General features: G+C 44.1%; 1 protein-coding gene and 1 pseudogene across 6 annotated transcripts in view; both read left to right on the forward strand.

Annotated features, from left to right (window-relative positions):
• The window catches only part of DZIP1L (DAZ interacting zinc finger protein 1 like), a 53,498-nt gene that overhangs the window by 8,847 nt on the left and 19,635 nt on the right, over positions 1-25,016 (forward strand). For 5 of the 6 annotated variants that reach the window (XM_038002829.2, XM_038002826.2, XM_038002827.2 and 2 more), the window contains 9 exons: positions 2,457-3,038; positions 7,204-7,288; positions 10,034-10,155; positions 14,764-14,925; positions 18,837-18,965; positions 20,306-20,368; positions 22,005-22,145; positions 22,493-22,549; positions 24,490-24,520. In XM_038002829.2, coding sequence (XP_037858757.2) covers positions 2,538-3,038; positions 7,204-7,288; positions 10,034-10,155; positions 14,764-14,925; positions 18,837-18,965; positions 20,306-20,368; positions 22,005-22,145; positions 22,493-22,549; positions 24,490-24,520 — 1,291 coding nt within the window. In that variant the 5' untranslated portion in view covers positions 2,457-2,537. The remainder of the gene's footprint in view (positions 1-2,456; positions 3,039-7,203; positions 7,289-10,033; positions 10,156-14,763; positions 14,926-18,836; positions 18,966-20,305; positions 20,369-22,004; positions 22,146-22,492; positions 22,550-24,489; positions 24,521-25,016) is intronic. The other variant, XM_073023587.1, reaches the window with a different exon arrangement.
• Positions 3,574-6,121, forward strand: LOC103241609 (keratin, type II cytoskeletal 8 pseudogene; annotated as a pseudogene).

Genomic DNA, 25,016 nt, shown 5'->3' on the forward strand with positions numbered 1-25,016 from the left:
ACGAGGTCAGGAGTTTGAGACCAGCCTGACCAACATAGTGAAACCTTGTCTTTACTAAAAATACAAAAAATTAGCCGGGTGTGGTGGAGTGCGCCTGTAATCCCAGCTACTCTGGAGGCTGAGGCAGGAGAATTGCGTGAACCCGGGAGGTGGAGGTTGCAGTGAGTCGAGATTGCGCCATTGCATTTCAGCCCGGGTGACAGTTCAAAACAGTCTCTCAAAAAAAAAAAAAAAAATAAGAAAGAAGACTGAATGATGTAATCTCGAAAGGACTTGATTAAATAGGGTAAAATGTTCCTCTTGTTGCCTTAGTCAGATTCTCACTTATGCAAGGGCTGAAGTTCTATGTTTTCTTTTAAAAAATAATAAAAGTGATAGAAGATGATAAGAACTTTGGATAGTACAGAGAGGCAAAAAGTGAAAAATAAAAGTCCTCTAATCTCCATTCTCACTTCCCAGAGGCAGCCATTGCTAATAGCTTCTTGTCTATCTTTCCAGAAACAGTCTATGCTTATGAAATAATATACATAAATGAATCATATATATGAATTATAAATGAGCATATTTTATTTGTTATAAAACTAATTATAACGAATATGAGTCTTTTCATATGTATGTGTGTGTGTGGGTATATATGTGTGTACATATGTGTGTGTATATATGTGTGTGTGTGTATATATGTGTGTGTATATGTGTGTATATATGTGTGTATATATATGTGTATATATATGTGTGTGTATATATATGTGTGTGTGTATACAAATATATATGTGTGTGTGTATATATATATAGACTCTCCATGTCTGTGGATTCTGCATCTGCAGATACAACAAACTGCAGATCAAAAATATTTGAAAAAAAAAAAGGATAGTTTCTTCTGTACTGAACATGTACAGACTTTTTTTCTCGTCATTATTCCTAAATAATTAAGTATAACAGCTATTTTTATAGCATTTACATTGTATTAGGTATTATAAATAATCTAGAGATGATTTAAAGTTTATGGGAGAATGTGCATAGGTTATATGCAAATACTGTACCATTTTATGTAAGCAATTTGAGCATCTGTAGATTTTGGTATCTGAGGAGGGTCCTGGAATGAATCCCTCATGGACACTGAGAGGCGACTGAATATGTATGTATATATATAATGATCATCATTGGTCTGTGAAGGCCTATTTACCTGTCTATCTGACCATCACCACCCACACACCATCTATCTATTCATTTATTTATCCCCATTCCACACTCCCGTTTCCTTCCCTCCTCTCATAGACAACCATTCTAATATGATATATATCTTTCACTTTGGTGAGTTATTAAATATGATTATATTAATGTCATTAAAACACAAATAGAGGTATATATGTCTATTTTGTGTGTGTTTACATATATATATATCAGAGATTATAATTTCGTATCAGTACATATAAGTCTGCTTTATACCAATCGATAGCTGCATAATATTCCATTGCCTAGAGATACATTGTACTTTGCTTTCTTCTACTTTTTCTTGTACTTTGCTTGTATAAAAGATACTACAATGACAATTTTTTCACAAGTACCTTTGTACATATGAGTTTGTCTGTAGCGTAATTATAATTTTTAGTAGTGGAATATTCAAAATTCCCATTGATATTGTCAAATTCCTCTTCAGAGAGAACAGTTCATATGCTCACCAAGAGTTTTGAGAGTAGAATCTGAGTCTTGGCAAACAAACTGGAGATCTTTTTACTTAACTGTTAAGTTAAAAAAGCCCATGATGGATTGAGCATCACGTGGCAGACTCCATGACTCCCTTAAGCCCCTCCTAACAGGGGTGGACATCATTTCACTCACATTCCAGGCGAGAGAACTTAGTCATATGATCACACGTGATTGCTGGAGAAGCTGGGAAAGGTAGTTCACTCGTGTTCCACTAGAATCCTGTAGTTCCAGGAGAAGGAGAAGACAGGGTAGATATTAGGTACCTTGGTCACTCACAGCAAGTTGTTGGACTTTATCCTGATATAAAAATAGGGTTGCAGAAGGACCCATTTCTAAATTTGATAGCCACCTGCTGACAAAGACCTTTGCCATGCACTCCTGCAGTGGAGGTGGGCTTTGCAGAGGGGGCTCACTGAGGACCTGCTGTGTACCAGGCACTAGGCTGGATGCTTCACTTGCCTCATTCCTCACCACACGCCTACACAGTGGGCCCTATGTTCCTCCTTAGACCCAGGAGGCTTAAAGATGTGCAGGGACTTGCCCAAGGCGGAACATTCGAATTCACATCTGTGTGATTGCAAAGCCCACATTTTTTTTCCACAGCTCTGGCCATGTCAGCACACACCATGAATGCTACAGCTGCTGCAACGACACCTCACTTTGCCCCGCTTAGGCCCTTGCTGGCCAGATATACAGTATGTGCAGCCACACACACCTCACCTAACTTGGACTCTCTTCTCATTTTCCAGGCCTTCTCTCAGCTCCTTGGCCTACTGCCGTGGTCTTGGTGCCACCCTCCTCTGGTCGTCAGCTCAGGGCTTCCTCTGCCCATGCAGTCCCTAGCTGCCACTGCTGAGGGCCTCAGCGGCCCCCTCTTTGGGGCCTACACGTTCCCCACCTTCAAGTTTCAGCCTCGCCATGATAGCATGGACTGGAGGCGCATTAGCACCCTGGATGTAGACCGCGTGGCCCGGGAGCTGGATGTGGCCACTCTGCAGGAGAACATTGCTGGCATCACCTTCTGCAACTTGGACCGGGAGGTATGCAGCCGCTGTGGGCAGCCTGTGGACCCGGCACTGCTCAAGGTGCTGCGCCTGGCACAGCTCATCATCGAGTACCTGCTGCACTGCCAGGATTGCCTGAGTGCCAGCATTGCCCAGCTGGAGGCACGGCTGCAGACCAGCCTGGGCCAGCAGCAGCGTGGTCAGCAGGAGCTGGGCCGCCAGGCTGACGAGCTCAAGGGTGTGCGGGAGGAGAGCCGCCGGCGTCGCAAGATGATCAGCGCCCTGCAGCAGCTGCTAATGCAGACAGGCGCCCACAGCTACCACACGGTGAGGAATCTGCACCAGGCAGGCAGAGTGGGAGGGCTGTGCGCCCCAGCCACTGGGCAGCTGTTGCCACTGGGTAGCACTGCTGGGGCCACAGGGCTGCTGGGGACTGTTCTCACTGGTTAGGAGCAGATTTCAGAGATGCTGCTCGTGGCCAGAGAGCCTGGGGATGTCTCATTGGGTTCTACTGTGTGTGTGTGTAGACTGTACATGTGTTGGAGGTGTATGTGTTTATGGAGAGGGTGCATGTCTAGTGTATGTATATGCATGAATATATGGAGAGTGTGTGTGTGTGTGTAAATGGTGTGAATACGTGTGTGTGTTTAATGTGTGTATATGTGAATACTTGAAGGGCACCTCTGTGTGTATGTAGGGTGTGTGATGTGTAATGTGTGCTCGTACTGTATTATAAAGGATACAACTCTGGAGCATGTATAAAAAGGTGTATTAATAGTGTTTGTGACCAAGAAGCAGCTTCTTTGCTCCTTCTGGAATCTCTGCCTGGTTCAGCCCACCTGTCTCCACTCCTGCTTCTACCATGTTCATCAGGGTGACCCAGAAGTCCTATAAGGTGCCACCTCTGGCCCCCGGGCCTTCAGCAGCTGCTCCTATATGAGTAGGCCCAGTGCCCGCATTGGCTCCTTGAGCTTCTCCTGAGTGGGCAGCAGCAGCTTCTGGGTTGGCCTGGGTGGAGGCTGTGGTGGGGGGCAGTGGCATGGTAGGCATCACTGCCATCACGGTCAACCAGAGCCTGCTGAGCCCCCTTAACCTGGAGGTGGACCCCAACATCCAGGCCATGTGCACCCAGGAGAAGGAGCAGATCAAGACCCTCAGCAACAGGTTTGCCTCCTTCGTCGACAAGGTGCGGTTCCTGGAGCAGCAGAACAAGATGCTGGAGACCAAGTGGAGCCTCCTGCAGCCGCAGAAGACGGCTCAGAGTCAACATGGTCAACATGTTCGAGAGCTACATCAACAACCTTAGGCAGCAGCTGGAGACTCTGGGCCAGGAGAAGCTGAAGCTGGAGGCAGAGCTTGGCAACATGCAGGGCCTGGTGGAGGGCTTCAAGAACAAGTATGAGGATGAGATCAGTAAGCGTACAGAGATGGAGAATGAATTTGTCCTCATCAAAAGGATGTGGATGAAGGTTATGTGGACAAGGTGGAGCTGGAGTCTTGCCTGGAAGGGCTGACTGACGAGATCAACTTCCTCAGGCGACTGTATGAAGAGATCCAGGAGCTGCGGTCCCAGATCTTGGACATGCCTGTGGTGCTGTCCATGGACAACAGCTGCTCCCTGATATGGACAGCATCATCGCTGAGGTCAAGGCGCAGTACAAGGAGATCGCCAACTGCAGCTGGGCTGAGGCTGAGAGCATGTACCAGATCAAGTATGAGGAGTTGCAAATGCTGGCTGGGAAGCACAGGGATGACCTGCAGCGTACAAAGACTGAGATCTCCGAGATGAACCAGAATATCAGCCAGCTCCAGGCTGAGATTGAGGGGCTCAAAGGCCAGAGGACATCGCAGATGCCAAGCAGTGTGGGGAGCTGGCCATTAAGGATGCCAACACCAAGCTGTCTGAGCTGGAGGCCGCCCTGCTGCGGGCCAAGCAGGACATGGCGCGGCAACTGCATAAGTACCAGGAGCTGATGAATGTCAAGCTGGCCCTGGACATCGAGATCACCACCTACTGGAAGCTGCTGGAGGGTGAGGAGAGCCGGCTGGAGTCTGGGATGCAGAACACGAGTATCCATACAGGGACCACCAGCAGCTATGCAGGTGGTCTGAGCTCAGCCTATAGGGGCCTCATAAGCCCTGGCCTCAGCTACGGCCTGGGCTCCAGCTTTGGCTCTGATGCAGGCTCCAGCTCCTTCAGCCGCACCAACTCCACCAGGGCCACTGTGGTTGTGAAGAAGATAGAGACTCATGATGGGAAGCTGGTGTCCGAGTCCTCTGACGTCCTGCCCAAGTGAACAGCTGCGGCAGCCCCTCTCAGCCTTCCCCTCCTGTGGTTGCCCCAGAGCCCGGGGTGATGGTAGGAGGCTGCTGTGCAGGGTAGCACAGGGAACAGGAGACCCACCTGAAGCTCAGCCCTAGCCCTCAACCCACCTGTGGGGGAGTTTACTGCCTAGGGACCCCCCTTGCCCATGCCCATGCCTCCAGCTACAAAACAATTCAATAGCTTTTCTTTCTTTTTTTTTTTTTGGTCCAAAATAAAACCTCAGCTATCTCTGCCAAACAAACAAACAAAAAACAAAAAAATAGTGTTTGTGTGTGTGTGAATGAATGAAGGAAGGGTATATATGTGAGTAAGAGTGTGTTATGTACTTATGGAGAGTGTGTAAAGATGTGTATGTAAAAGAAGGATGTATATGTGTCTAAGAGTGTATTTATAGAGGGTGTGAGTGCGTGCATATTTATGTATGATGGAGGATTTGTATGTGTATGTCGAGGAGTGTGTTGTGTAAAGGTATGTGTGTGTATATGTGTTGAATCTATATGTGACAAGGGATTGGTGGAGCCAGGCCTATTCTGGAATACTGACTCCATTATTCTACTAAGTGACAGTTCATTTCCCAAAGCAGCATGGAACATTTGAATGTGTCTCCACGGAAGTATGGATTGGGGACGTTTTTCCTTTAATAAAAATTGTCATGGTGGCTAGGCCCCGTGCCAGGCTCTGAGGATGTGGGCACAAGTCATGCTGGTTCAGATTTTTAAGGCATTGATAGTTTGTGGATGGGTGGGTTACGTATTTCTGCTCATAACACTTCTGACACCAAATGTGTGTTTTTTTTCCCCTTACACCAACCAATTCTCCAGTGCCAACTGGGTGCCCTTTATTTCAATTCTGACACTATCTACCTGGAGTTAGCATCGGATCCCATGAGTTAAGGGATCAGTCCCCTAAGACTGGTCCACTTCAGATACCCAGGCCTCCTGTGCATCTGACTAACTGGCCACAAATTGAGGGTTCCCATAACTCCATCCTGAGGTTCAATAATTTGCTAGAATGGTTCACAAAACTCAGGAAGAAGACACTTTATTACCAATTTATTATAAGGATAGAAGTCAGAATAGTCAAATGGAAGAGATGCACTTGAGGACAAGAGAGTACAAGGTATGGGAGAAGGGACTCAGAACTTCTCTGCCCTTTCTGGGTGTGCCAACTCCTAGCACCTCAGTATTTACCCATCTGGAAACTCTCTAAATCCCATCATTTAGGGGTTTTATGGAGATTCCACCAAGCATGCATAATTGATTAAATCATTGGCCATGGCTTAGTAGTCCAGCCCCTCTTCCCTCCCTGGGGGCTGGAGGGTGGGGCTGAAAGTTCCAATCCTCTCCCCATGCCTTGGTCTTTCTGGTGACCAATCCCCATCCTGGGAGGATTAGCTGAGCCCAGCATCCTTTGGCTGTTGAGCCAAAGGAAAAAAGGATGGGGGTTGGTCACCAGAAAGTCATTTGTGGGGTGGGGCAGAAGGTGCCCAGCCACCAGTCCTTTCATTAGCATACAAAAAACACTGTCTTAGTAAGTTTAGTGTTGCTATAAAGGAATACCCGAAGCTGGTAATTTATAAAGAAAAGAGGTTATTCTGGTGGTTCTCCACCCTGGGGTGGGTCATAGACATTGGCATATTTAAAAAAATTTTTATTATGGAAAATTTCAAACATATGCAGTAGTAGAGAGAATCATTTAATGAACCTTTATCTACGCACTAACAGTATCAACCCGTGGCCAGTGTTGTTGTGTCTCTTCCCCTGCACACTTTCCCCCACTTCTGGATTATTTTGAAGCATATTAGCAATATGATTTTATTTGTAATATTTCAATATCTCTATTTGTGTCTCTAAAAGAGAAAGACTTACTTTTAAACATAGACGAACACCATCATCACTCTCTGAAAAAGCAACAGAAATTCCTTAGTATCATCAAATATCCAGTCAGTGTTCGCAGTTTCCCGGGACACTGGTGGTATTTTAAAGCTCCCCAGGTGATCCTAGTGGGCAGCATGGGTTGACATCATTGCCTTGCTCAGTAAATTAAATTCTTTATTTCTGAAGCAGCCCAGGGGTCCCAAGGGGATGGGGACTTTGATATAGGGAAAATCCCAGGCTGACTCAGGTGACCTAATCCTGTACTCCCCATTGCTTCCTCTCTGTATAGTGCCACCTGTGTGACAAGACATTCATGAATGCCACCTTTCTCCGGGGCCACATCCAGCGCAGGCATGCAGGCGTAGCAGAAGGGGGTGAGTCCAGACAGCAGCCCAGGCCCCTTCTGGGACTGTGGAAGGGCCGGGGGCTGGTATTCAGTGGGTGGCGACCACCTATACCACCCAAAACTGCTCTCAGAACCTCACTGTCCAGTTGGGAAGGGGATGATCCCACCATCCACCACCGGGGGAGCCCCCATGGGTTGGAAGGGTTTCTGACCCCATGTGTAAAGAAGGGCTGGAGTCAGACAGGTAGGTTTCAATCTTAGCTCTGTCCCTATTTATTATGTAACCTTGGTCCATGCTTTCCCCTCTGTGTCTCAGTGGCCTTCGCTGTGAATGGGGCAGTCAGATGGAGTGACTTTGAAGGGCTCTTACCTTTCAGCCTTCTGCGAATCTGCAATTTCCTGATGCCAGCCACGAATAAGCCTAAATGGGGTGAATGGGCAGTCAGACCAGTTCTTTGACTTCTCTACATACTTGAGATTATCATGACCTAATCACTTTAATTTTACAACTTCAGATTCCAAAATGAGAAGCAAGGCTGTATGTTTTCCCCATAAACAGTTTTGCATATTTTACATTCACTTTTGAGACAGGGTCTCACTCTGTCACCCAGGGTGGAGTGCAGTGGCTTGATCTCGGCTCCTCTGCAGCCTCCACCTCCCGGGCTCAAGCAATCCCCCTCCCTCAGCCTCCTGAGTAGCTGGGACTACAGGCACACACCACCATACCTGACTCATTTTAAACATTTTTCATAGAGATGAGGTCTCACTCTGTTGGCCAGGCTGGTCTCAAATTCCTGGGCTCAAGCGATCTGCCTGCTTTGGCCTCCCAAAGTGCTGGGATTATAGGCGTGAGCCATTGCGCTCAACCTATATTCCCTTTTTGAGGTTCAACAAGAAACATTAGTTAAAACATAAAACAAATATAGATGTAAAAATGCCATTACGTACATCTTTTCCTATTTTCCATCATTCAAATTCCCTTTTCATAAAAGAAGTACCACTTACCTAAAACTGTGTATTTAATGCATATCTAATTCTTCTTAGTTCTGCATTGGAGGCTATAAGGAAAGATAAATTTTCCATGCCTTCAATTTTTTTTGAATAAAAATGTGTCTCTGATATAGAAAATTTAAATATAGGAAATTAGAAAAGAGAAAATAAAAACCATAGACAATATCACCAGCAGTTAATATTTTGGTGTATTCTCTGTCATTTTTTTTCTGTAGACATATATAATCATATAGTGTGCGCTTTGACTATTGCTTATTTTCATTTAAGAATATGTCATATTTTCCAATGTCATTAAATTATCTTTGAAAATGTGATTTTTTAATGGCCGAATAGTATTTCATTAAGTGGCTATCATAATTTATTTCACAATTTCCTCCTGTTGAATATATGGCTTACCCCAACATTTCTTTATTATAAATCACATGATAATTGATATTCTTACTTGTCAATCTTTGTGCATAGTTCTTATTTCCTTAATGTAAAGTGCTGTAAGGAGAGAGAAATGTGTTCTTAAGATCATTTTTGCTATGTTAATGGTCATGGCCTCTTTATTCGCAGGCAGCTGACTTCCCAGATGCCCCGCTCTCCTATTCCACAGTCGCCTCAAATCATATTGTTAAAGCAGATTAATTTCTACTGCAACTAAAAATTGCTTGTTTGTAAAATGTCCAACCTGAGAAAAACCACATCGCTTTTCAAAGAAAAGGCTTAGAATTTTAATAACAGTATGATTTATCTAGTAATCACTAAATATGCTTTAAAAAGTAACAAATGTTCAACAATAATTGGATTCTTTTTTGACCCTGAACTCTTGCTTTATCATCAGTATGTGGTTTAGTTAGGATGTTTTTTATAATTTATTCTGAATCTTTTTATTCACTTAAACAATTTAAAGTATACACTAAAAGGAGCTTTGGTTCTTTATAATACATGCTGCTGCTTTTTCATTTGAAATTTATTTATTTATTTATTTATTGAGATGGAGTCTTGCTGTCTCCCAGGCTAGAGTGCATTGGTACTGTCTTGGCTCACTGCAACCTCTGCCTCCGGGGTTCAAGCGATTCTTCTGCCTCAGCCTCCCGAGTAGCTGTGGTTACAGGCACCCGCCACCACACTTGGCTAATTTTTTTTGTTTTTTCAGTAGAGACGGGGTTTCACCATGTTGGTCAGGCTAGTCTTGACCTCATGATCAGCCCGCCTCGGCCTCCCAAAGTGCTGGGATTACAGGCATGAGCCACCGCGCCTGGCCTGACGTTTAAAAGTATACACGTACATTACTGAAAACAGTGAACTTAAAACTACAATAATTTTTATTACTTTAAAATTCTCTCTGATTACTGTCAGGATACATAGATATGTTCTTTTTATTGATAATTGGTGTATATGCTATTTGATATTCTGTTCTGTTACTACAGTAATTTTAAATTTCTATTTCCATATGTCAGTACTGTCAAAATACTTAAAGTGACAGTACAATAGTAATTCACATTTTTTGAGCTGTCGTGCCGAGCACTATGCTAAGCACTTTGCATTCTCACATTTCATCCTCACAGCAGCCCTCTGAGTTAGGTGCTATTGTTATCTCTATTTTCCAGTTTGGGGAAACAGAGGGACACTGAGGTTATGTTCTTTGCCCAAGGTCAATGTACTAAGTAGTGAAGCTGGTTTCAGACCGAGATGTGGCTGATTGACGAGGTAAGAAACTACACTCCCTTGATTTTTGGACTTAAACTGATCACCTGTCTTTGCATGGACCCCACAGGAAAACAGAAGAAGCAGGAACAGCCAGTGGAAGAGGTGTTAGAAGAGCTACGGGCCAAGCTAAAGTGGACCCAAGAGGAGCTGGAAGCTCAGAGGGAGGCGGAGAGGCAGCGGCAGCTCCAGGTGGGCAGGGAGAGAAAACATCAGGGAGACCCGGGTCATGGACCTACCCCAGGAGACCCTTGATGCTCAGGAATCCCACAGGGCAAACGTTCCAGCTGGTTTCCCAGAGCTGAGAGTCAGAACTGGGATAGTGCCTTCTCAGACATGGCAAATGATTTTAGGTAGCCTGGAAAGGAAAATTGAATTATTTTTGCCAGACTTATGTGGACGAAAGTAGAGCAGAGAGATGCAGTTTCCTGCATTAGTCAGCAGCCTCTGAGGACATTTGCACCTGAATTTTAGCTTCGTACACAATACTATGTTAACTTTTTGAGGACAGAGACTGGGTTTGATTCTGAAAGCTCCAGAACTCAACGCAGAGAAGATGCTCAGTAAATGTTTGTAGAATGAAAATACATGAAGTTACCCTGCTTATCCCTTCGTTATTCATCCCCTCAGCATGCATTTATTGAGCACCGGCTGCATAGTGGGTATTGTGACGAATACAGGCATACCTCTTTTTTTGTGTTTTGTATGTTTCACAGACATTGTATTGTTTGCACATTGAAGGTTTGTGCCAACTCTGTGTTGAGCAAGTTTATCAGCGTCATTTTCCAACAGCTTGTGCTCACTTCATGTCTATATATCACATTTTGGTAATTCTCACATTTCAAACTTTTTCATTATTATGAAAAATAATGTTATGGTGATCTGTGATCAGTGATCTTTGATGTTACTGTTGTAATTGTTTTGGGGTGCCACAAACTGTCCATATAAGATGGCAAACTTAAGCATCTCTCACTTTAAATCAAAAAGTAGGAATGATTAAGTTTAGTGACGAAGGCATGTCGAAAGCTGAGATGGGTTGAGAGGCAGGCCTCTTGTGCCAAACAGCCAAGTTGTGAATACAAGGGAGATTTGAAGGAAATTTAAAGTACTACTCCACTGACCACACATATGATAAGAAAGTGAAACAGCCTTATTACTGAGATGGAGAAAGTTTTAGTGGTCTGGATAGAAGATCAGACCAGCCACAAAATTCCCTTAAGCCAAAGCTTAATCCAGAGCAAGGACCTAACTCTCTTCACTTCTATGAAGGCTGAGAGTGACGAAGCTGCAGGAGAAAAGTTGGAAGCTATAAGAGGTTGGTTCATAGGTTTAAGGAAAGAAGCCATCTCCATAACAATGAAAGTGCAATGTGAAGCAGCAAGTGCTAATATAGAAGCTGCAGCAAGTTATCTTGAAGATCTAGCTAAGATCATTGATGAAGGTAACTGTACTAAACAGATTTTCAGTGTAGAAAAAATAACCTTCTATAGGAAGAAGCCATCTAGAACTTTTATAGCTGGAGATAAGACAATGCCTGGCTTCACAATTTCAAAGAACAGCATGATTCTCTTGTTAGGGTCTAATACAGCTGGTGACTTTAAGTTGAAGCCAATGCTCATTTGCTACTGTGAAAATTCTAGGGTCCTTAAGAATTATGCTAGCTCTACTCTACCTGTGCTCCAAAAATGGAACAAGAAAGTCCAGATGACAGCACAGCTGTTTACAGCATGGTTTACTGAATATTTTAAGCCCACTGTTGAGATCTACTGCTAAAAAAAGATTCTTTTCAAGATAATTACTGCTCATTGACAATGTTCCTGGTCACCTAAGAGCTCTGGTGGAGATGTACAAGGAGATTTGTATTGTTTTCAAGCCTGTTAACACAATATCCATTCTGCAGCCCATGAATCGAGGAGTAATTTTGACTTCCAAGTTTTATTATTTAAGAAATACATTTTGTAAGGTTATAGCTGTCTAGATAGTGATTCCTCTGATGCATATGAGCAAAGTAAATTGAAAACCTTTTGGAAAGGATTTGCCATTCGGGATGCCATTAAGAAAATGTGTGATTCTTTGGAGGAGGTTGGAGTTTGGATGAAATAGATTCCAGCCATCTTGGATGACTTTAAGGGATTCAAGACTTCAGTGGAGGAAGCCACTGCAGATGTGGTGGAAATAGCAAGAGAAATAGACTTAGAAGTGAGCCTGAAGATGGGACTGAATTGCTGCAACCTCATGATAAAACTAATGGTTGAGGAATTGCTTCTTATGGATGAGCAAATAAAGGAATTTCTTGAGATGGACTCTACTACTGCTGAAGATGCTGTGAACATTGTTGAAATGATAAGAAAGGACTTAAAATATTACACAAACTTAGTTGAGAAAGCAGCAGTAAAGTTTAAGAGAATTGACTCTGATTTTGAAAGAAATTCTACTGTGTGTCAAATGCTACCAAAGAGCATCTCATGCTACAGAGAGATCTTTCATGAAAGGAGGAGTCAGTCCATGTGGCAAACTTCACTGGTGTCTTTTTTTTTTGACAGAGTCTTGCTCTGTCACCCAGGCTGGAGTGCAGTGGCATGATCTTGGCTCACTGCAACCTCCGCCTCCTAGGTTCAAGTGATTCTCCTGCCTCAGCCTCCCGAGTAACAGATTCCAGGCACGTGCTGCCACACCTGGCTAATTTTTTGTATTTTTAGTAGAGACAGGGGTTTTGCCATGTTGGACAGGTTGGTCTTGAACTCTTGACTTTAAGTGATCCACCCACCTCGGCCTCCTAAAGTGTTGGGGTTACAGGTGTGACCCACTATGCCTGGCCTGTTGTCTTATTTTAAGAAATTGCCACAGCACCCAAGCCTGATCAGTCAGCAGCCATCAACCTCAAGGCAAGACCCAGCACCAGCAAAAAGATTATGACTTACTAAAGGATCAGATGATCGTTAGCATTTTTTAGCAATAAAGTATTTTTAAAAAATTTTATTATTATTTTTTATTTTTCCATAAGTTATTGGGGTACAGGTAGCATTTGTTTACATGAGTAAGTTCTTTAGTGGTGACTTGTGAGATTTTGGTGCACCCATCACTGAACGATATACACTGCAAAACCATATTTGTTGTCTTTTACCCCTTGCCCCCCCTCCCATTCTTCCTCTCAAGTCCCCAAAGTCCATTGTATCATTCTTATGCCTTTGTGTCCTCATAGCTTAGCTCCTACATATCAGTAAAAACATACATGTTTGATTTTCCATTCCTGAGTTACTTCGCTTAAAATAATAGTCTCCAATATGATCCAGGTCACTGCAAATGTTGTTAATTCATTCTTTTTTATGGCTAAGTAGTATTCCTTCATATATATATATAACTGTGAGAGAGAGATATATATATCTCACAGTTTCTTTATCTGCTCATTGATTGATGAGCATTTAGTTTGATTCCACGATTATGCAATTGTGGATTATGGTACTGTAAACGTGTGTGCAAGTATCTTTTTCGAATAATGACTTCTTTTCCTCCGGGTAGATACCCAGTAGTGGGATTGCTGGATCCAACAGTAGTTCTAGTTTTAATTCTTTCTTTCTTTCTTTATTTTTTTGAGACAGAGTCTCGCTCTGTCACCCAGGCTGGAGTGCAATGGTGCGACCTCAGCCCACTGCAATCTCCACCTCCTGGGTTCAAGTGATTCTCCTGCCTCAGCCTCCTGAGTAGCTGGAACTACAGGTGCTTGCCACCACGCCTAGCTCGTTTTTTGAATTTTGAGTAGAGACAGGGTTTCACTGTGTTAGACAGGATGGTCTCCATCTGCCTGCCTTGACCTTCCAAAGTGCAGGGATTACAGGTGTGAGCCACTGCACCCAGCCCTCATTTTAATTCTTTAAGGAATCTCCACACTGTTTTCCATAGTGGCTGTACTAGTTTACATTCCCACCGGCAGCGTAGAAGTGTTCCCTGATCACCGCATCCATGCCAACATCTACTGTTTTTTGATTTTTTGATTATGGCCCTTCTTGCAAGAGTGAGGTGGTATCGCATTGTGGTTTTGATTTGCATTTCCCCAATCATTAGTGATGTTGAGCATTTTTTCATATGCTTGTTGGCCATTTGTACATCTTCTTTTGAGAATTGTCTATTTACGTCCCACTTTTTGATAGGATTGTTTGTTTTTTTCTTACTGATTTGTTTGAGTTCATTATAGATTCTGGATATTAGTCCTTTGTCAGATGCATAGATTATGAAGATTTTCTTCCACTCTGTGGGTTGTCTGTTTACCCTGCTTACTGTTCCTTTTGCCATGCAAAAGCTCTTTAGTTTAATTAGGTCCTAGCTATTTTTCTTTGTTTTTAAGCAATACAATATTTTTAAATAAAGTTATGTACTTTTTTTATACATAATCCTATAGAACACTTAGTAGGTTACAGTCTAGCGTAAATGCAACTTTTATATACACTGGGGAGCAAAAATATTTATATGACACACTTGTTTTATTGTGATACTTGCTTTATTCCAATACTTGCTTTATTGTGATATTCTCTTTATTGTGGTGGTCTGGAACTGAACCTGTAATATCTCAGAGGTATTCCTGCATAGAGAAAAAGAAACAAGTCCTTATACTCAAGAGACTTTACAGTTCAGGTAAGACTGGCTTAGACTGGTCCTCCCAAGTCCAAACAACGGGAACTGTGGGATGAATGTTCTTTGGGTCTCCATAGTGACTTGGATAGACAAGGAAGCCTAAGCAGGTCTTAGTAAATATTTGCTGTGATGTGGAATTAATCATCATATTGTTCTTGCTCTTCTTTGTAGGAAGCAGAGATCATTCATCAGAGGGAAGTAGAAGCTAAGAAAGAATTTGATAAATGGAAAGAACAAGAGTGGACCAAACTTTATGGGGAAATAGACAAACTAAAAAAATTATTTTGGGATGAATTTAAAAATGTTGCCAACCAGAACTCTACACTAGAAGAGGTACCCAACATAAAAGGCTTTTCAAAGTTCTTTTGTTGGAAATCTGCTTATTCTCAAAATTTATATCTTGGTTTGTACTAGTTTTATTTCATCTGCTATTGGAAACTAAAACACTGTGAGGTCAGTTATCAGAAGCCAGTTATCAGAGGCCTGATATCAGAGGCCCAGATATCAGAGACCTTGGGGCTGAATCACTGCTGTGTCACATACTGGCTGTGAGACCTTGGATGAGTTAGTTAACCTCCTCATGCCTCAGTTTTATGACTGTAAGATAGACTGCTGAGAGGGTTAAATTAGTACACATACAGTATGTAACATTATCTAGCATGTAGTAATATATCAGTAGTATATCTGGTATATAGTAATATCGCTAAGTATTATTCTTATTTTTGCCAAGGGGTTTCATCACTGGACAAGAAATGGGATAAAATTTAGATGAATGCGTTTTTCTCCCAACAAATATTCCCTGAATCCTGGTTACATGCCAGACACTGTGTTAGGGTCTTCAGAGGTCAGACATAATACCTACCATTTACTGACTGTATTTACTATTTTCCAGCCCCCATGCAGTATACTTTATATACACTAACTTTTCATCTTCATAGCAACCAACCATAACATTCTCAAAATAGGTGCATTACTAGTTTAGTACTTTTTTTTGAAGTTTTTTTTTTAAAGCTATTTTCTTTCTTTCTCTCTTTCCTTCCTTCCTTCCTTCCTTCCTTCCTTCCTTCCTTCCTTCCTTCCTTCCTTCCTTCCTTCCTCCCTCCCTCCCTCCCTCCCTCCCTCTCTCTCCCCCTCCTCCCCGCCTCCCCTCCCCACCTTCCTTTCTTGCTCTCATTCTCCCGTTTTGTCGCCCAGGCTGAAGTGCAGTGGTGCGGTGTTGGCTCACCGCAACCTCCATCTCCCGGGTTCAAGTGATTCTCGTGCCTCAGCCTCCAGAGTATCTGGGATTACAGGCGTGTGCCACCGTGCCTGGCTAATTTTTGTATTTTTTGAAGAGACGGGGTTTCACCATGTTGACCAGGCTTGTCTGGAACTTTTGACCTCAAATGATCCGCCCACCTCAGCTTCCCAAAGTGCTGGGATTACAGGTGTGAGTCACTGTGCCCAGCTATCATTCTTTCTTTATAGGTGAAGAAATTGAGGCCATATAACTTGCCCAAGGTCACTTAGCTAGGAAGAGATGGAGCTGGGATTTGAACCTAGCTCTTTAATTTCCAAAGATCCTATTCTTCTACTGGATATACTATCAAGTTTATGCAGGAAAACCTTATTAAAGTTATCCCTGGGCTGGGCGCAGTGGCTCACGCCTGTAATCCCAGCACTTTGGGAGGCCAAGGTGGGTGGTTCAGCATGGCCAACATGACGAAACCCCGTCTGTACTAAAAATACAAAAATTAGCTGGGTGTGGTGGCGGGTGCCTATAATCCCAGCTGCTTGGGAGGCTGAGGTGGGAGAATAACCTGAACCCAGGAGGTAGAGGTTGCAGTGAACTGAGATCGCACCACTGCACCCCAGCCTGGGTGACAGAGTGAGACTCCGTCTCAAAAGAAAAAAGTTATCCCTTGACCATATCTTCCCATATAAACCTGGATGACTAAAACTGTATCAAGGAAAAAGTTTTAACGAAAAATATTTTTTAAATGTATTTATCTCTCATTGGTCCTCCTAGATCAAGGAGAATCTTGTTTTTGAAAATGAACCGTCTAATAGCTTTTTTCACAGTCATTCCATGTTTTACCTAAAGAAACACCTAGGCAAATTTTTTTTCAAAAGGAAATTGTCATATGCCTGGAGTCTTGGGTGCTCCATCATTCCTGTCTGAGATGGAAAGCCAAAGGTGGAAGGTGGACAGGTTGAAATGAGAACTCTGTGTGCACTGGGGTGGGGGTGGGGGCTCCCTCAAATGACACCGTTCCATCCAAAATGCTTCCCAGCTGGGCCAGGCATGATTGTGGAAGAGAAGATACTGGTCCACTATTGACCTCATGCTCCTAATACACAGCTCCACATCCATCCTTCCCAAGCGCATGCAAACATCTCGTGACCCCCACACTTCCCCAACACAGTGCTAGCTGACTAGACGTTTGATAAATAGGTATTGATAGGAATTTCAAGTTGCTGTTCAGAAACCGCCTCTTCAAGGGTCAAAGGGTTACTTTTGGTCAGAAAATTATGAGTTTCGGTGAATGAGGACATAATCCTTATCATCAATGATATCCTTTTTAACTTGGATCACATTCTCCTAAACTGAAACATCCTATCTTTTTTTTTTTTTTTTTTCCTTTAATACAGGTTCTCACCCTATTGCCTAGGCTCAACTGCAGTGACACAATCACGGCTCACTGCAGCGTTGACCTCCCAGGCTCAAGTGATCCTCCTTCAGCCTCCTGAGTAGCTGTGACTACAGGCACGTGCTGCCACACCCAGCTAATTTTCAGATTTTTTGTAGAGATGGGGTTTTGCCATGTTACCCAGGCTGGCCTCCTGGGCTCAAGTAATCTGCCCATTCCAGCCTCCCAATGTGCTGGGATTACAGGCTTGAGTCACTGCGCTCGGTCCATCTTATTCTTTTTTAAAAACCTTTCCCCTATAGGATTCTTTATATTGTGTTTGTGTGTTTGTGTGTCTTACCCCTGTCTCCTTTCAATATTTTATTGTTTTACTTTTATTAAAGTATAGGAATCAAACTGGATACCAAATTCTCAGTGTTGTTGGGTAGTCATTTTGTTAATTTATTTAAAAAATTTTTAAGGGTAAAAACAAGCAAGATTCCATTTAGAATGATTGTTAAATAAAACACTGTAAGATGTCCATTTTCAAAATGCAAAAACCGATTCTCCCTGATGTGAGGAAGGCCAATGAAACTCTATGTATTTTGAAAATATTTTTTTCCTCAAAACTTTTTGCTTGATACAGAAGTCTGAGAGCTTACTTTGGCTATGTCACCTGACTAAAGAGAGAACTTTAGATTAGACCTGGGGTAAACTCAGATGCCAAAGGAGTGTCTAGCTAAATGAAAAAATCATGAAAGTTTGTAATGCCAAGAAAGTCAGCTCTGTGGTGTGTCATAAGCAGCATATGGAAACCAGGAGTGACACATCAGAACCCGGGAGTTGTATATACATCTGATCAAGCATTTGACTCTTTGATAATATTCAAGGAGTTTAGAAACTGTTAACCTTTGGAACCAGTATTGCTTGGCAATAGTTGAGAAGTGTTAGCAAGAATGATGCCAAGTTAAACTTAGGCACTTCCAGTTTCTTCCTTAAAGCCTTAATAGGGCTTATGAGTTTTATACAGTCATACAGATGGAAATACGTTGCTTTTGTTACTACACCAGTCATATATTATAAGAAATAATCATAGGTGGGTGGAAAGGCATCCTGTCTTTGATCCAATTTTCTGTACCTTTTCCTTCAGGTCACACACACTACTAGCCCAGGAATCACCAGGTATTGATGACTCTACTCCAAGCTGTGCAAAGCCTTTTCTGGAGACAGCCAGGATGTTTTGTAGGGAGAGAGGCAGGAGTCCTCAAGGAGTGGCCTGGGGTGCCTGAGACCCTCCCATAGGCTCTAAGAGTCTCATTCTCATCAGCTTATTCCAGACTGAGGAAGAAATGGGACTCAGTCAGGAGAGCTCAGGATATTGAGTATAGCAGAATTTAAGTGAAGTGGAAACTACACTCTTTAATTTGTTCTTCCATGGAATTGCTTTTTCTATGCAAGGGCTGAGCCCCCAGGAGAGCCCTTGTACAGGGGAATGCTGATTTGTGTGAATATTTGTAGGTGTGTAGGTATCTAGTGAGGATAAGTTGGGAGGATGAGTTGGGTAAGGCGTGCCCCTCTGATCTGACATCATGATGAGATCTTCATCTGAATAAAACTGTGCCCTGGCCTTTTCAGAAACTGCGGGCACTGCAGTCCCACAGTGTGATGGAGTCCAACCTGGGATCACTGCGAGATGAGGAGTCGGAGGAGTGGCTCCGGCAGGCACGGGAGCTTCAGGCCCTGAGAGAGAAGACAGAAATTCAGGTGAGCTGATGCTCCATGCCTTTCTTCCCAGAGGAAGCCGAGAGCCATCTTCTCTTCCAATATATTCTCTCATTTATGAATGTAGAGAAGTTGAAGGACATCAAAGTTCTGTATTTTCAGACCTTCTGCCAGTACATGAAAGCATAGAATAGGGTTCTCAGGTGAGGCTGGTGGTATGTGTGCAATGTCAGATTTGCCTAAGATCATTTAAAAAATACATAAAACTCTGTCTCTTATTTGACACCTTTGCCCCATTCTAATTCTAGCCTAGTTGGAAACAACTCTTAGAAAGTATGACAGTCTCTTGGGTTTGAAGATATTTGGGATGCATCCAGTGTTGTGATGGTAGTTGTTTAGCAAACAGCTCTCTGGAACTAAAACACTTTAATTTGTAGCATTTGCCAATTTCCATTGTATAAATAACTCCCACCATGGCCGATTTCCTGCTATCGATGTGAGGTCACTGAATGGAGCCAGGAAGACTTGTGCAGTCTGCTCTCACGGGCTGGTAGGAGGTGGCTCTGGCCACCCCTGGATGAATTTTACTGCCGTCTGGTTATAAAATGGTCTGTATCACTGATAATTCCATGGCAAAGAAGGGTAGTTGGCACAGGTGTTAAATCATGTTGAGCTTCTCTTTCTGCTGTCCGAGAATCTTGCGAAAAAATGTAAAGTCTAACAATCTAACAAGGTGTTTCTGCCGATTGATGTTTGACAGGTTTCACATTATAAAGAGGCCACTCTTTTCCCGAGAACTCTGTTCACGTTCTTTGTCTACTTTTCTATTATTGATGTTTCCCCTATCAATTTATGCGTTTGTATAATGTATGGAAACTAACTCAGCCCTTTGTTATTCTACTTGTGGTTATTTTCCCCAGTATTCTGTTGGTCCTTCAATTTTGTTTATTATGGTTTAGCCATACAACAATACATTAATGTTTATGTAGTCAAAATTATCCAATTACTCATATTTTCTTTATGGCCTTCCTCATTCTGAGATTTAAAAAGACAACATTCCTGTGTTTTCTTTTAGTACTTTCATGGCCTTATTTTTTGTGTTAAATCTTTGACCCACCTACAATATATTTTGGTTTAAGATGTGTAATAAGGATCCAACCTCCTATTTTTTTTCAGGTAGCTAGCCATTTGTTCCAACATCATTAGTCAGTAATCCATGTCCCTCTCCTCATACTGTTTCCATTTATTTCCATCTTTGTCTGGATTTTCTATTCTATTCCACTACTCTGTCTGCCTACCCATGAGCCAGTAACTTCCTGTAGCTTTATAACGTGTTTTAATACCTGCAAAGGTCCATTTGATAAGCTTTTAATCTTTTTCAGAAAATGGAGTGGAAAAGAAAAATTAAGGAACTGCATGAAGAGCACGTGGCTGAGAAGAAAGAGGTAGCTTTTGTTGGGTGATCTCGGGGAGCTTGGTTTCCCGTGCCCTCCTCTCAGAATTCAGCATTCTCCATGTCCCCTCACCCACCATCTCCCCTGTCTCACCCGGAACTGGTTGGCAGATAATTTGCTGCAGATTTTGCTCCTGGGTACTGTCCCCTCAGTACACAGAAGGGGTGAACTGTCCAGCCAGCAGCTTCCCTGTCCAGGAACAGGGCCCTCCAGGCCTTCTCTGAATCAAACACATCCTTTGTTCTGTGGTCTTCTTTGCAGTGACTCCTATAGGCCCTCCAGGGAGGGTTGTGCCATAAGCCTCAGATGAATCGCCTGGTCATTTCATGTTTAGGCTCTTCTTTGAAATTCCCCCACTCTAGGAGAGAACCAGGCGGCCGTGGGCCTCTGTGATAGTTCAGTGGCAGTCCGAAGGGAAGGACTTGTAAAAATGCCTTGAGCAGGAGGCAAGTTGAGGAGGAAGCTGGTTCATAAGAGCCCCAGGTTCTGCCCGCAGAAAGCTCAGAAGATGAAAAGGCTTAGATCAGTCTGGTCCATGGTAGACGCTCCTCACTGCGGTGTAGGGAAGCACGATCACTCACATGTGATGGTTTTATTTTATCTGAAGCATTTCCAAATGGGAAATATGTTCACATTTGTTCCAAAAACAGGAGAAATATATTAAGTTACACTGAGTAGAGTCTCACTCCCACCTGTTGCCATCTACCTGTCCCCAACACCTATTGCTCAGGTGACTTTTATGGCTTTCTTTTGTATTCTTCTAAAGTTTCTTTATGCAAATATTAATAAATATTTTCACTTTATTTCTGCTGTTACATCAGAAGTAGCGTGTTAACTTGTTTTCTTCACTTCTTGTTTTCACCTAAAAACATCCATTTGATGATTTTCAAATGGTTTTAATTTATCTGACTGTTCCTCAATGGGTGGCTACACCTGACAGACAGCCCTTTTTCTCCTAGTCTTAAACGCATGCCTTCCATTCTTACTTCTTAGGCACAGCGCAAAAATGTCCACAGACTTGAAGGTAGTCTTGTTAGAAAGCCTGTCCAGGTCTAGGCCAGGCGCGGTGGCTCAAGCCTGTAATCCCAGCACTTTGGGAGGCCGAGACGGGCGGATCATGAGGTCAGGAGATCGAGAGCATCCTGGCTAACACGGTGAAACCCCATCTCTACTAAAAAATACAAAAAACTAGGCCGGGCGCGGTGGCTCAAGCCTGTAATCCCAGCACTTTGGGAGGCCGAGACGGGCGGATCACGAGGTCAGGAGATCGAGAGCATCCTGGCTAACACGGTGAAACCCCATCTCTACTAAAAAATACAAAAAACTAGCCAGGCAAGGTGGTGGACGCCTGTAGTCCCAGCTACTCGGGAGGCTGAGGCAGGAGAATGGCGTGAACCCAGGAGGCGGAGCTTGCAGTGAGCTGAGATCCGGCCACTGCACTCCAGCCTGGGCAACAGAGCAAGACTTCGTCTCAAAAAAAAAAAAAAAAAAAAAAAAAGCCTGTCCAGATCTCAAAATCCTTTACCATGCTTGCCTGGCAGTTGCCTACAGGTGCTGGGCCTGCAGATACTGGGCACTCAGATGTCCCTGCAGACATTTGACTGACCAGCCATCTTGTGCCTGCCAGCTACAGGAGGAGAACCAGAGGCTCCAGGCCTCCCTGTCTCAGGATCAGAAGAAGGCAGCTGCCCAGTCCCAGCGCCAGATCAGCGCCCTCCGTGCCCAGCTGCAAGAGCAAGCTAGGATCATTGCCTCCCAGGAGGAGATGGTAGGTCTGTCCCCCCTTTCAGCCAGGCCTTGGTGTCCCTGGGCCTCTTTCCCGTGAGGATCTCCTTGGATTCTTCTGGGCTTAGTGCTAGTCTTACCACTCAGGCTCCTTAAGGAGAGAGAAAAGTCCTCTGGCATGAAGGGCACAAAATCATTAGGCTGTAGCTGCCTCCTTCCAGGCTGAAGATGTGCCGTCTCCTTAGGGGCTGCTGGCACATGGGGCCACTCTAACAGCAGAGACCATATAAAATGCTCAGCACCTCACTGATACTTTGCTTACTACCTCGTTTAAGCCTCACTACTGTCCTTCAAGGTAGGCATCCCCTTCTCCCCATCTTCATTTGACAGATGGTGAAATACACTGGAGAAGGGAAGTGCTTCGCTCAAGTCTTCATGGGGCACTCTGTAAGTGATGAGATTTAACCCTGGCCAGGCAGGAAGAATGCAAAGCTTGTGTTTTTTACACAGTGTTCTCAGGCAGAATTCCTTAACCAGTACCTTTTTCATAAAGGAACAGTCTCTGATGAGGTGAGAGAGAAGGCAGTGTGATGAAAAGGCACTCACTTAACACCTTTCTCCTAAAGCTGGCCCCTGTGACTCTTTACCTATTGCTGACAATTCTCTGCCCAGTCCAGGCTGAGCTCTCCCTCCCGAGCCCCAGGTCCATGGAAAATCTGTATCTTCCTCTGCTCCCACTCACCTCATGGACCAGGCTCCACACAACTTCCCTGGGCTGAGCACCCATTGTTACTGCCTAGTCCTGGCCTCTTGTTCCTGCACCCCTTGCTATTTGTGCTTTCCCGCACACCCAGCCACATTTCACCCAGGTGACATAACTACCCCACTCTCTTGCTACTTTTCAGTTTCCCCCGCAAAACACTCAGCTCTGCACTGAACTCTAGTCTGGAGGTGTCCTAAGGAGGAAACCACGGCAGAGTTTCCACAATGTTCCCTGCTGGCTATAATGTCCTGTATGTTACTCAGAACTCTTGTTTGCAAATGATTCAGTTAGGAGCCTATTGGCTAAAGATAACAGAATAGGCTAATAGGGGCTTATTTTTATTGTCACAGCAAGAGAGGTGACAGTTGCTGGGCTTGGTTAGCAGCAGAAGTATGCCATTGTGAATCCAGACTGTGTTTTTCTTTTTACCATCTTCAGTGTGATGACTTTTGTTTCCCGCTTCACTTTCATAGTTGCAAGCAGACTACTGTAGCCCCAACCATACAACCATATTTGGCAGAAGAAGTTGATGACATAGTCCCTTCCCAAGACTTGTGCTTATCTATGTTGCTGGTTAAAGCTGTGTCACGTGGGAAACTACAGCTGCAAAGCAGGCTGGGAAAGTAAACAGCTAGTTCTGCAGTTTGGAGTGAGGTAGGCAAAGGAGACAGCAGTGGGGAATGGACACTGGATGAGTCATACATCAGTATGTGCCACCGCAGGTGATAAAAAGCAACCCAAACTTAAGCAGAAAAGGGAGTTTGTCATAAGGGTAGATGGAGCATCTCACAGAGCTCACGGCAGGGAGCAGCTGAGTCTGGGAGTAAACTGAAACCAGAGATATGAATGTGGTCATCAGTTTTCCTCTTCTGTGTGTCTCTGTTACTTTCTCTATAACTGCTTTATTTTTCCCTTTTACCCTGAAGATCAGCTTCTGCTTCTTATCTGTTTCATGTGGTAAAACAAACAAATATATAAACCAAGAAAACCACAAACAGTTGGTTGCCAACAGCTCTTGATTTCATTCATTGCCAGTCCAGAGCTCTCTGCCCAAACCTGACGCTGGGTCCGGCTGTGGTGTGAAGCCACACACCTGTGGCTGTCCTGCCTGCAGCCATGAAGGAGGAAGGAAGAGGAACTTCTTGGAGCAGGGGGGTTGAGCAGATCGTTCAGTGAATGTCTACATCTGGCCTCCTGTCCGGGATCATGTCTGACTCCTTCCTCCCAGGGAGTGCTCTGCTCAGTTGCCCACATTGTGGGAGGGAGCCTCTCCTTTGCCCTGGCTGTTTCCCATGAATTATACCAATAGGAACAACTGTGTGCCTGTCCCACTCTGTTTCTATGGGGTTCCCGCCCTCGAGCCTTAATTCTTCTTTGAAGAGGGGACATTCTTGCCCCCCCCACCTTGGAAAATGGAGCATGCTGCCATTCCCTTTCACACACGGACCCCAGAGATGTGTCGGGAGACTGGGGTGGTGCATCTGAGCTCCTTCCAGTTCCCAATGGGAGGCATGAAATCAGTAACCATCCCTTCCTCACTGTGCTAGGCAGACACACTGCTCGAAGCAGAGTTCTCACAACGTTCTCTGCTGGTTGTAACCCGCTCTATTCCACCTCTTTGCAGATCCAGTCCTTGTCCCTCAGGAAGGTGGAAGGTAAGTCTACACAGGGCAGTGTGTAGCAGTCTTGACTGTTGTGTCTGGCTTTTCTCCCTCCTTTTCCCTCCCCCCAATCAATTCACGGGTGGTGGATGGGTGACAGCCGCCTGTGGACATGTAGTGTCAGGCGTCTGGGACACACAGCCTGCAGCTGCGTTTGTGCTGAAGGCTTTCCATGCAGCTGGCAGAGCTTCCTGCCTGGTTTGCTCCTGTCTATAGAGGGATGGAGGCAGTGGGGAGGAGGGTGGTTTTGGGTAGAGTGGGGGTTCATGAGAAGGCTTTTCTAATTCACCATGCCTGCAGCGAATGAGGAAAATTAGGATTCAGCGTTGCCAGCAACCTTTACCTTGTTCCCAGTGTTCAGCAAGTTGACCCCAACCTCATGTGACTGTGTCCTGTTTGGCATATACAGTCTCCTCCTCTTGGGTACTCTGGTATGGGGATGCATGTATCTGTGTGTAATGGGGTGCAGGTGCTGGCATCTAAAGGTAGA

The sequence above is a fragment of the Chlorocebus sabaeus genome, chromosome 15 (genome assembly GCF_047675955.1).
Source record: "Chlorocebus sabaeus isolate Y175 chromosome 15, mChlSab1.0.hap1, whole genome shotgun sequence".
Taxonomy (NCBI): Eukaryota; Metazoa; Chordata; class Mammalia; order Primates; family Cercopithecidae; genus Chlorocebus; species Chlorocebus sabaeus.